The 12,943-nt window shown below is 39.0% G+C and overlaps 1 protein-coding gene across 4 annotated transcripts in view; it reads left to right on the forward strand.

The window, feature by feature from the left end:
* Positions 1–668: 668 nt before the first annotated feature.
* ABCB11 (ATP-binding cassette, sub-family B (MDR/TAP), member 11) overlaps positions 669–12,943 on the forward strand; it is a 44,884-nt gene continuing 32,609 nt past the window's right edge. For 2 of the 4 annotated variants that reach the window (XM_009894584.1, XM_009894582.1), the window contains exons 1-5: positions 669–751; positions 6,942–6,990; positions 8,882–9,123; positions 10,763–10,850; positions 11,793–11,926. In XM_009894584.1, the coding sequence (XP_009892886.1) occupies positions 669–751; positions 6,942–6,990; positions 8,882–9,123; positions 10,763–10,850; positions 11,793–11,926 (596 nt within the window). The other 2 variants (XM_009894580.1, XM_009894581.1) reach the window with 2 other exon arrangements.

The following is a 12,943-nucleotide window of genomic DNA, read 5'->3' on the forward strand; positions in this document are numbered from 1 at the left end:
TAGTTAGGAATAAACCTGTCCAGAGAAGTGGGTCTGCTGGGTAACTGGTCCCAGCTGAGAGCTGTGGGAGTGCAGCTGGTGGTGTTGGTGATGCTGCAGATATCAGTGTGGCTGCGAGGGGCCTCCCCTCTTGTCCCCTGATTGTCCCCCTGTTGTGGTCCTGCTGGCCACTGCTACCCAGGATGAGACAAGGCAGGGGCAGGTCTCCTGCCTGCTGCTCCCTTATAACTGAGGCAAGATCTGTCATTTTAAGATCTCAATCTATAACCTACAGATGTCACCTGCACAAAAGTGGCAGTTTATTTTAATACAGCCATTAATGGGGACAGGGCTGTTTGCAGTGGGCTGCAAAGCCCTGAGGAGCAGCCCTCAGTTCAGGCAGGAGGTACTGAAGCCTTTCAGAGAGGCCTTGCATGTAGGGGTGAGTTGGGCATACTTCTCTGAGGTGTTTTTCTACTCTGCAGTTTCATTGTGTCTGAAACATTTATTCTGTTATATCTTGTGCTGTAATCAGTGGTATTGCACTGCAATAATGAAGGCAAACCTGAGGTAAGCAGGAGTTTAACATAATATTGTGGTATGTTCACAGACAAATGTATGCTGATACTCTCTCTTTTTTTTTCCCCCTCTGCTCTCTTCAGGACTTCTGATTTAAGTAGCTAATCATCATGTCTGACCCTGTTGTTCTGCGTAGCATCAAGAAATTGGGAGAGGATAACTATGCTTTTGACTTGGATGGCAAAAGTAAGAAGTGTTTTTTTCAGTCAGCTCCTTATTTTATAATGCATGTAAAACAGGTGGTGGGTGGCCTAAGTGCAGCAAACAGTCTACAGAATAAAAAGCAAATAGTCTGTGGAATAAATAGAGTTATGAGGTACCTGCTGTTATTGGTATGTTGCTTGCAAAACAGCTTCTCTATAAAAACTACATATAACAATCCCTACTCATGGACAATCTTTATTTATTGGTCTATAAATTCAGGGTGTCTACCTAGGTTTTTATACTTAGCACTTTGGTGTACAAGTAAAGGGCCTTTACTGGGGAAAAAAAATGAAAAGTTCTGTCTTCCATAGTTTCTAGAGCTGCTTTCAACAAACACATATATCTGTAGTCATACTTATATTGGGCAGAATTCTTATGAGCTATTGCTATGCGAAGATATGCATCAGAGCTCATCAGAGCTTTTCCTTTTTTCTTCCATTTTTCCTTTGCAATGTGCACTTTTCCATTTTGCCAATCCAAATTTGGCAAGGGTCAAGGAAGAGAAACTGCTAAATATATTGAGTTCTGTTTATAAGACTTGAGAAAAGTGGACAAAGGGAGGGGTGTTAAATATTTATACTGCATGTAAGGTACAAAGGAAAGCAAAACAGTAGCAGATAATGGAAGACAAAGTGCAATGCAATGCAACATACATGCTCCTCACACAGAGTAGAAAGGGTTCACAAAAGGATTCCAGCACTCAGATATCACCAGGTTCTTTAGGCATACATACATTTTGTATTTTCAAATTCCCCGACAGCTGTGGTCTAATCCTGCAAGTGTTTAAGCTTTCATTGAAAACATTCTCCTAGGACCCAATGAAATGCTTCAGACCATGCATGAAATAGCTGGTGTTCTAACCATGGGCCTTATTGGGATTTACAAATGTGGCATTCACTCCCAATTTTACCTGCTTCATCACAAAAATTAGTGCTTTTAGGTCAGCTCTGAACAAAACACAACTTGAAGAGGAGGGATGCTTTTTTATCTTGGGTTCTCTCTTTTTTTTTTTTTTCTTTTATTTTAAGTCATCAAATGTATTGTTAGAACAATCAAGTTGGATAGTGATAAAGACTATGCCTTTTATTTCACTTGAATCTGTCATAAATGACAGATTACTTCCAGAAAACTGGAGACAGTCCCTCTCTCTTGGAACAATTTTTCACCAACAAAAAGAAATCAACGCAAACCATACTAGACTGAGTTACAGTGAATTATTTTTCCCCTGCCTAGGCAACAGCTCAGGTTTAAGGCAGTCCAGCCTCAGTCTCTTCTGTTTCATGGGAACCATCCATCTACCTTTTGTTAAAACTTATGCCATGCAGCAAAATTCTTCACATAACCATGTATGTCATGAAATTTCAGACAATAATCAAACTTTTTCAAGAACCTTATGACTAATTTTTAATGAGAGCCCTCTTCAAGCCTCTCTCCCTGCTATATAGCAGCAGCGTCTCAGCTATAACTTGATCTGTGATGTCTGTTGTTATTTTTCAAACTTAGTAGCTGCTGATTGATGCTAAGTCTGCATTTCAAATCTAGTATCATTCATTGTTTGGGCTTGGGATTTCCTTCCAATCTCTATCTGTAATAGGATGTCTCATACAGCTGTTAACATAACAGTAGAGTTTGAACACATTTGGAGTATTCAGTCTGAGCTTGGACTAAGCCTTGATTGTGGTTATCTTTGTAGAGATTGATTGATATCTGCAAACATAAAAGCAGGTGTTCCGTTAAAAAACAGTGCATGTGCTTTTCTTGGTCTGACATTAGAAACTGAACAAGAGCTTCATGTGCAGAAAATGTTATGTTCCCACCTTCTGTCTCTCTGTGTTATCCAGGTGATTCCTTTGGTTTTAACCATCCTTATCAAATCTCTTTCACTTTGCTGGGATTATTCTCCTAGACTAGATAATCTCCTATTCAACAGATTCAAAGGTCTGTTTTTGTTAGGAACCTCGAATCTATTCTTACAGCTGGTAAGAAAATAGTGTAGAAACTTATTCTCTGAATAACTTGAACGTGTTCTTAAAATCAAAGCTGGCATGCTAGATTATGTAGCTGATTTTAAAGTCTGCAACAGAGCAGCAGCAGCAACCTCAGTTCCATGACTGCGAAAGAAACCAATGTCCATGTTTTCTGAGTGTCTGCTCTCTCCCCAGTGTGTTGCTGCCCCAGCACACTGCCCTGCATCCTGCTGGAATGAGCAGCCCTCTATGTGCTGAAGCAATACAGATCTCCACGCTCTCCTCCCCTGCTGTGTTTCATTTTGGTTTTGAAACTTCTTACTTAGGCTGCTATCTGAAGGCAGTTTCAATGCATGGGGTATTGTGGGCTCTAATATTGGTGGAGGTGGGGAGGAATAATGAGAATAGGGAGGGAATAGGTCAAGGGGTATGTCCTTCTACTTCTGGGGCAGAACACTCTTTGTCTCTTCCAGCCACTTACTTAGAACTTCTCCTGGATTGCCCAGATTTATCTAGCTGGTTTGAGGTGGTGTTTTTTATCTGTTAGTTTGTCTTATGTACTTGCCACTTTTACTTGTTATAGGATTTTGCCAAAAGGCTTTCTTTTGGGACCAAAGCTCTTCCTCTTTTCACAGTTGTGGGTTTGGGTTTTTTTTGCCTATCCAAGCAAGTTTTCTCTGGTTTCTCAGTTTCCTTGGAAATCCACTGTGTTTTCTGCTTAATGTAGTGAGCTGTTTGTTGAACTGCTACAGCACCTTTCCCAAAGCAAACATTATTGCTTTAAAACCATACTGGCATTCTGCTGACTGATCTCTTCTGCTCTGTAGTGCAGACCTGCGAGGTTTGTTTCAATAACCATCTTTTGTGCATCTTTTGTATATATCAGTAAGAACTAGCCCTCACTGGATCAACCCTTGAACACTACATCTGTAGGTGTAGTTAAGAGCCAGCTTTAGTTGAGAGCCTTCTAAGTACAGTTACTTGATTTCCTCAGGCTTAACTTTTACTGTGTTCTCACAATACCAGTAAAAACTCAAATTCTTGGCGATGTTCTTCAGCTTTTCCTTGATTCTGTGCTTTTTTTTCAAATTGTAAAATTTCTTTCTTAAATGCCTTAATTCCTCCTTCAATTTTTTTTGAGCATTCAAATGGTTACTATAGCTTTTTTCTTTAGTGTTAATAAATTCTTTCATCTTCCCTACATTCTTTTCTTTTCAATAAAAATAATGTTCTGTCCTCTTTTTCTACTTTTTCAATTGTAGCAGTGTGAACTGTTACTCATCTGTTTATTTCTTTCAAATTAAGCATAGGTAACATCATTCCAAATTCTCCTCCTGCTCAAAAACTGCTGGTCTGCAAGAATTGGACTGCAATTCCTCGCACTCTTGAATAGCATTGATATACTCTTGTTTCCCTCTTCAAGTTCATAGATTAGCGGTTCTTCATCTTTGGAGAATGCTTATTTTGCTCTCTAAATTGATATGACTCAGAAAGCTATTTCACCAGGCTCTTTTGTTCCTCCCATTTTACTCCCAGTAGCTAATTGCTTCATTTTTTGCAACACACTTTGCATCATCAACCTGCAGACAAAGCTTTCTCTAAACCTTATCTTTTCCAATAAACCCTGAAGAGTCTTCTAGAAATGGTTTCAAACCATTACAGCTGTTACCAGCTGTCAAACTTCAAAAAACTGCAAACAGATGTTTCTTTTTTTCCTTTACAACCAGCTCTTTTCTAACACCAAATGATTATTTTTAATAATATTTTTACAGATTAATACCTTCCTGGGATAGGCATATGTACCTTATTGAAAGAATATTTTCTTTTTACCATCCCTGAGTAACAAACAGAGCAAAATAAGAGTCACTGTTAGCTAAAGCCAAATAAAGTTATCATATTAACCTCTAAAAAGAGGTATAATCAGCTGTTCCCTTAGTCTCAAACTCAGACTGCTTCCATCTAACATTGTTGCCTTGAGAAATACAAAACCCCAGAGACAGTGGAAAAGACTTTTTCCATTGGGTAGGAAATGATGGAGGCAAAATTTGTGGTTGCAGTGACTTCTTTGTACCCTCTGTGAATTGTGATGTAAAGTTGCTCTGTGAAACAGGCCTGTGCATGCTCAGTGTTGTGTCACTAGATGTGAAGAAAGGAAGGCACTGCTTGAAAAGTATACCATGGTTCTGAAACTGATGCTGAGCTACCCAGTGCATTGTAAATGAGCAAGGTGCATATGCCCAGTGCCCTTAGATTATTCAAACTAGCTCTTTATTCATTGTCATCTCAAGTGATATACAGTAAATACTTTCTACATCAGCCCTTATGAGGACACCTCTTTGAGGTCTCTGCAAACACAAGCTGTGCTTTAGGTGTGATATCTTTAACAACATCTCTTGAAAGGCAGCTAAATCCAGACCTGTTCTGGGGAATAAGGAGTTGCCCTAGAGCACAATTATATCTTGTAGTATAATTCCATTTCTCTAAGTTATGGTTCCTTAGAGAGCATCCCAAGAATGGACAACAGTGTGACAAGTTCATCTTACCATCCAGGGGCACAACTGCCTCTCTTCCACAGGATTTGCAGTCTTTAAGTTGTTGGAAGGCAAGAGGGAAGAGCTACTGCCCCTCCTTTCAGGGAGCATGCGGGAACTGCCAGTAGAGTAGTATTCCTTGATGACAGCATCCAAGAGAACTAGTTGAATACTAGCAAACAGTTTGCAATGAACACGAGTTGACTTTTGGCAATAGTCCTGAACAATGTATTTGGTGAAAACCATTTTGTCATCTGGGGGATTAAAAAACCTGAGACTACTTCTTCAAGAGAAAGCAGGTTTAAATTGATATAAATTTACCAAGGAATTTTGGGGCCCATGTCTGTTCTTCATGTCCCTGGCTAGATGTATCAGTGGGAATAAGATGCTTATAACTCAGGAATGATCAGGCCCCATGGGGTTCTGGGGTTTGTTTCACATGTCTACAGGAGCATTATGTACTTTGACGATAATCATTAACTAGACTGTGCATTTATTTTTCCTAACAGGTAACAGCTTCAAGAAATCAGAGTAAGTCATGTACACAAATGGAACAATCAGTATTTCTAGGAATATTCAAAGAAGTTAATGCCATCGGATCAAACTGACACATTTATAGAATATATGGTATTTAATGAAAAGCTGTTCTCTAGGAGTTGAACTGCCTTATTTGATACAACTGATACAGGTAGACCAAAACAGCCCTAGAAATCTTCAAAAACACAGGCTAATGGCAGCAAAATACGGTCTATCTTCTGAAAATGTTGTTGATACTCAAATTTATCTTTCTTCAGTACTTTTATTTTGAGGAATGAGTCTTTTCAAGAACTTTAATCAGTCATGATTTGTTTCTCTTAAAGCTTAACTGTTAGACTTTAGCTCACATCATTAGAACTCAGATATTCAGATTTAAACATAGAATTCTAGTCAGTTAGAAGCTGAAATGACTTAGAGACCTTGACCTTCAGCTATAATCTGAGATTTGAATGGGGTTAAGAGCTTCCCTCTTCCTAGGACAGCTCTGTGACAGACTGGCCATCCTAACGGGGGTTGTAATTTGTGCCAGCTTTCTGACACAGTGTACGCAGTCTGAGAACTACTAGAATGAGGAAGCAAGAGCATCTCTTAATTTTTGTCTTTGTCAGGCTGCCCATCTCAGACAGCACCAGCCCAGTATTCAAGGTCTACCATGGTCCTGTTCCCATTCCCTCTCTGTCCTAGAGAAAGGGCAAGCCAACAATTTGGATAGTGGGTCTTTCTCTAACTGACCTCCAAGAACCTACCATCCACATTATAGCAACAGTGTTTTGAGGAGCTGCTTATGAAATAAAGCAAAAGATTCAGGTCATTTTAACGTAATCTCTGTTCTAGTCCCTGTCTAAAATTTAAAAGATCCGTCAAATCACTGGTTCCAAAGAAATATGAAAGAAACAGCTCATCTCTTAAAATTCTGGGCAAATGTCTCAAATGAAATGTAATTTCAGAGAACTAACCAAGAGACTAAAAGAATTAATGTAAAATCTTATTGTTTTTTCTAGGAATTTCTATACATATGAAGAACCTTTCATAGAGAAGAAAAGTGAAAAGTGAGTTAATTTTGATTCTGTGTACTGTCTTTGCATATAGAACAAAATGTGTGCTAAAATGCAAGTTTATAATTTTATGTTTTCTGTTCTTGAAGGTCATCGGAAAAGAAAGAAAACAATATTCGTGTTGGCTTCTTTCAGCTGGTAATGAAAGCAATGACTATAAATATTTTATGTGTATTATGCTGCAGAATAAGTGAGAATAATCTACATGGTTGTTTTGGGCAATAGCTGTGACTAAGCCAAACTTTCAAGGATTAAACCATTTGGCATGAAATCCTGCCATTAAAGTCAATGGGAATTTAATAGAACCATTTGTCATTTTGTCAGCTTGGTATTGATTATCAATATTTGTGTCATCACTGTCTATTAAACATATTATATTGAACCTACAGGTAGATATGGGGAAAAGAGTTAAGATGCACAGTAGGAATCTAGGTAACCTTCATTCATTCTTATTTCTGCCAAAAAATTGCTGTGTGATATTTGGCAGATAATTCAGCTTGTAATTACTCCATGGGTATTGGAAGATTTGGTAACTATAGAAACTTAGGAATGCACAATACCGTATGGTATGTCTAGCCTATGATGGGTCTTGGAAAACCACAGGGTGTATTGAAATTTTAAAATTAATGTAGTAGAGAGATGCCCAACCCAGCAGCATGCAGCTAAGAAGTTTTATTACTTCAATTTTTCATGTAGTCTAGGCAATAAGCCTGTAATGTGTCCAAACTAATACGGTCCTCACTGTAGTAGTGGTCTAGTGCAGTTACATCCATGTGGCTTGTACGCTACCTGGCTAAGTATCTCAGCTCTTGGGTGGAGAGAACAGTCTGTCCACACAGAGGACTATGTCTGTCAAGCAGAAGGGGTTTGGATTCTGTAGCCTGTTTTGCACAGATATTTAACTCCTAAAGTGCAGTACGTTTGCATCAGATGTGCTGAGAGATCAGATACCACATATCTGTGCATTTTCTGTGTGTTTTTTTTTTTTAATCAAGGGAATTCCTAGACTTCTTATGAGCAAGGTTTGCTATGGTTTTGTTCTAACTTTTTTGTAAAAAGACCTTTTATTTATTTCTCTTTTGTGTTAACTGCCTTATTTTTCCCTTTCTCTTGTTGCTGCCCTAATGTCTCTTTTCCATATGCACTCCAAATTCCCAACCTTTCTTCTCTTCCTCACGTTATAGCACCTACGGAACCTGGACAGGTTCTTCAGCAGGCTATGATTCCTCTTCACATTCCTATTTTTAAAATACATAGCATTTGATACTGATATTCTATAGGGACAGTGTGATCTGTATATTTACTCATGACTTTAACCTGACTTCACACAATCATGACAAAGGGAACTTAAGTCACTGTATCTTAGCTGAGTCACCAGCTGCTTGTGTGCATGCTCTTGGCCCATGGCAAATGTAAGGTAATAAGACTTAGCTCTATCCTTTTTCTACTGCATGCTATGTCATATTTCTATACATTTCTCCCAGATTAAAAGCCAATGCACAATTGCCTGGCTCAGCCAACATGTTTTAGAATGTTAATTATGAGAACTTGCTCTGAGAAGTTTAGCTGGCTTTCTACCACAGCCTACCAGACTTTTGAGAAGTTGGCTAACTCTATTCAGAGGCTCTATATAATGCCCTAAGGCTTCTTCCTCCCTTCCCTCTCCCTCTGTCCCCACAGGAAATCTGCAAAGCAGTCTATATATTATGAATAGTAATTATAATTCATATATTTTAGGTAGCTTCTAGAATGATGATATGCGGAATGATTTTGAGCTATTAATGTTATATAATACATTCATTCACATGGTCAGATTCTGCTGTCAACTAAAAGGGAGCTCAAAAATTTATGAAGCTGTAATCACAGGTGCAATTAGATTAGACTCGAGAGAGAGATTTGTCTTATTTCTGTATTGAAGATAATTCTGAAATTTAAAGAGAAGGATTTTGTATCTGATCCACCTGATTATTGCAACCAACATGAAGCCTGCCTCTCAGCAGAAACCATATTTTTTTTCCTGTCTCTTTAGTTTCGATTTTCTTCATCTATGGAAATTTTAATGATGGCTGTTGGTAGTTTCTGTGCTATTGTTCATGGAGCAGCCCAGCCAGCTGTGTTGCTTGTGTTTGGTGCAATGGCAGACACGTTTATTGAATATGACATTGAAATGCAAGAGCTTAAAGACCCAGGCAAGATATGTGTAAATAACACCGTAGTGTGGATTAATGGTACTATTCATCAGAATGAAAAGAATGCCACAATAAGATGTGGGTAAGTATTAGATGTATTTGTTTCTTTTCCTTTGTTGTTATGGCTTGTCAGAGAATGTATTGCTAGAGAAAGTCCGCTTCAGCCTTTAAACCTTATATTTTCTATCCATAAGGCAGAAAAGAGGGATGGTTTTTGTTATAGAGTCATATTTCTGAGCTGGAGATATTACCTGGAGGGAGAGAAGGTCGGCTTGGGTCTTGGTCTTTCAGCTGTAGATGTCAGTGAGGATATTCTTTGATGATGATTGTTTTAATAACAGATGTGTCTGCTACACATCTGACTTCATTAATCTGTTTTCTCTGATGACACTGTAGGTAATAATGACTTCTGGTCATTTTGGTTAGGACTTAGGGTACCCATAGGTGCCTGCTGACTTCTGAGCAAGTTAGCTAAACTTTAGTCATTGAAGAGAAATGAGCGCTTCTAGGATGCAATTTATCTCAGCTTATGGGAGATGTCTAAGGCAGGTCAGATGAACTGCCCTATAAGAGTGCCTGTTTCTTTCCATTAACTATAATAAATGGAGTCTAGATGATTCATTCAGATACAGAGATCTGTCAAAGCCAAATTTGAACCTGTAACCTTTCCTAAGGCTCATTTTTCAGTGCATCATTCTAAGAGTTTTCTAATCTGAGTGACGTTTAATTAGATATTTAATTAGAGCTAAAAGTTACTTGTCTAAAGGTCTCTGAAATTCAGAGCACATGGGAAGTGATTCGCATTCCTAGATGTCGGTGACTGGGGCCAAATTATTTGCTCCAGGCTGTCCAAACCAGCCCTCTGATATGGGGCTGGGAGATAGAATACAGGAATTGCTGCAGATCTCTGTTCCTCTGAAGCAGCAACTGTGCACCAGGCAGGATACACCGGAGCATTAAAAATGGTACTGGATATCTGTGTCAGGCACCTGAGTTGTTTCCATGATTGTTTTTTGCAAGAGATCGGGTCAGGTGCGTAGTGTTCCCTTTTGGCTTAAAATTTCAGTGTACCAAATTCTGGGTAAATGGAATAAAATTTGCTGTCTGCAGGATGTTTTTAAAAAGTTGCCTAGAAGCATAACCAGTAATGACCTGAGATTCCTATTTCAAAGTAATCTAAATGCAATAGCAGCGACTCAATGCCCTTCACTGATATTAGAAGTAATTTAATACTCCTACTTGAGCTAAAAGAAATGATCACATCAGGTTAGCAAGCTTATGGTACAAATACTTGAATTGACTTCAGCAGCCCCCATTTCTCTCTATAAAACATTGTTTAAATCTGATTGTTATTAGTTGGTATAATAGCACAAAGCAAGTGCATTCAACATCCAATGAAAACTTGTTAGGCAGCTCTTCCTTGAAACAGGAGTGTGCAGTCTGGTGGGGTTTCTCAGGGGCTACAGGGCTGCTCCAAGAGGGCAGAGTGTTTCCTGGTACCTGCCAGCGCCCTGCCCCGGTGCAGCAGGCAGAGCAAGCAAACCAGCCACTGCTAGCGATAGCCTCAGTACTGGGAAATAACGCCTCAGCAAAACAAGCTGACTTGCCAGCCAGTGGGACTCTAACTTGAAGAAACACCAGATTAGAAATCTGTGAGAAACTTAAAACAGTATTGCTTATTTATTTTTTTTTTCCTTTCTTTTCTTTTTTTTTTTTTCCAGGCTGCTGGACATTGAACAAGAAATGACCAAGTTTGCAGCTTACTATGGAGGAATTGGTTGTGCTGTACTTTTGTTAGGATACCTCCAAGTCAGTATTTTGTTCCCTATTTTGATTTCAAATTTTAAATCACTAAATGAAGACGTTTATAAGAATTATGTTGTCTTTAACTGCTTAGTCAGCTGCCCATCTGAGCAGAGCAGATGCTTTCAGTTCTCATTCTATTGGCTGTAATTGGTTCACTCTGGCAATCTGAGACCTCCTTGGATTTGTGCATGCATACCTTTGTACAAGGATACATTTTACCCAGTGAGATGAATGCATGCTGCTCCTTTCAGACCACAAGAAATACTTGTTTAAGTGTGGTTACTATGAAAACCACATGCCCTCCCAAAATAATAGCTGAAGGGCATGCAGATTCTCAGTAGGCATCTCAACTGTGTTGAGCCCCGTGTTTCTATTGTAGAGATATTACAGACTACTACTAGCATAAAGCTAGTGTTGGAGAAGAATCATACCCTACATATTCTGTAGTAATAGGTCAATCCTTATGACTAAGACAAACCACAAGCTTGGATGATTCCTGCATAATCTGCTAAAGAGCCCACTGCTTTTGAAGCTTTTTATAATTGGAAAAATCACTTGCCATTCGCCTTCCTAAAAACTATCCCAGAGCTTTGTTGAAGCAGGATGGCTGCCATCCTTATATTACTTACAGCTGTAGATGGAAAAATTTTTGTCGGTATGACATTCATGTAACAACATGAGGAATTTAACTTGCATCTCCTCTCAGCCTATCAGAACTGAGACAAATGTTTCATCCAGAGGCTTTATAAAATTGTTGCATTATTTAAAGATCAAAGGCATAAAACAACTATCCTGTCTGTGTAGCTAGAATATATTTTACCTGAATAGTAATTTTATCAGTAGCCAAATTGCTCTTTCCCATTTTAGCCAAATTGCTTTTTCCCATTTATTGGGAGTAGAGAGACTTTTTATTGCAATTTATAAGCCATATTATGCTCTTCCCAGATCTGCTTTTGGGTTATGGCTGCAGCTCGTCAGATACAGAAAATCAGGAAAGCTTATTTCAGGAAAGTAATGCGAATGGATATAGGCTGGTTTGACTGTACATCTGTAGGAGAACTGAACACCCGAATTTCTGAGTAAGTAATCTAGAAAAAACATATGCTACAGGGAACATTTTGCACTTTTCCCAAACACAACAGAGTGCCAATGACTAGGCATTTGACAAACACCTTCTAATATAAAATACAGCTATGTTCCTGGGAGCGGGGACAAGGCTGATTATCTCCCCCATCTTCAAACTGAGTGCCATAACTGTTAAGCCACAATTATTTCCCTTGTCTATCAGTAAATGTAGAGGGGGTGGAGGGTTTGGGTTTTGGAGTGTTTTTTTTTTGCCAGCCTGTCCTATCCTTCCCTTCTCCTCTCGTCCCTAGTCCTTTCAGAGTAATCAATAATTTGGTTGCCGCTGCACACTCCCTTGAAGTTGGAAATGTGGGTTTGAGCCCTCTCCCTCTTCCCAGAAAGGAAAATTATATTAGGGGCACACTTTGCTTTTGTTGGCTTTTCAAAGAGAAGAGTGAGCCTTGCTTAATCTTCTGCTAAAGAAGATACAAGCACCTACCTTTAGAAAGGGACCCAAGGCAGACAGAGAAACCTTCTTATCCTGGGTAACCATTTAGCCCGGACGGAGTTTAAGGCTTGCTCCTTTTCTCGGTAGTTCCTGTTTACAGGCTGAAGGCAGCTGCGAGGTGAATATGCAGACTCTAGATGGCTCCCTGTTCTCGGTCATGCCTGTATAGTAGTAGTTACATCTGCAGATGATTTTTCTGTAGTTGAAGGGGATTTTATTTGCCTTTCCCCACTGCCCAGAGGTATCTATGACTTCCTGTGGTGTTCTTTTTATGAAGAATAAATGCCAAGTGTAAGTCACTGTGAAGAATTTCTCTGGCAAAAAATAGGAACCGAGCATGTATTTGTCTAATAACACTTAGTTCCCTGTTTTTTTGAACAACATTGTCCTGTGCCTACAAAAAGCTTCCTGACTGCAAAAAACAGTCTCCAGAAGAAATATTAACATGTTCTTCAACTCAACACTCCTAAATTTTTCAATAGAGGACTATAATTTCACTTGATATATCAATGAGCTAACAACT

Source organism: Charadrius vociferus, unplaced genomic scaffold (genome assembly GCF_000708025.1).
Source record: "Charadrius vociferus isolate BGI_N301 unplaced genomic scaffold, ASM70802v2 scaffold161, whole genome shotgun sequence".
Taxonomy (NCBI): Eukaryota; Metazoa; Chordata; class Aves; order Charadriiformes; family Charadriidae; genus Charadrius; species Charadrius vociferus.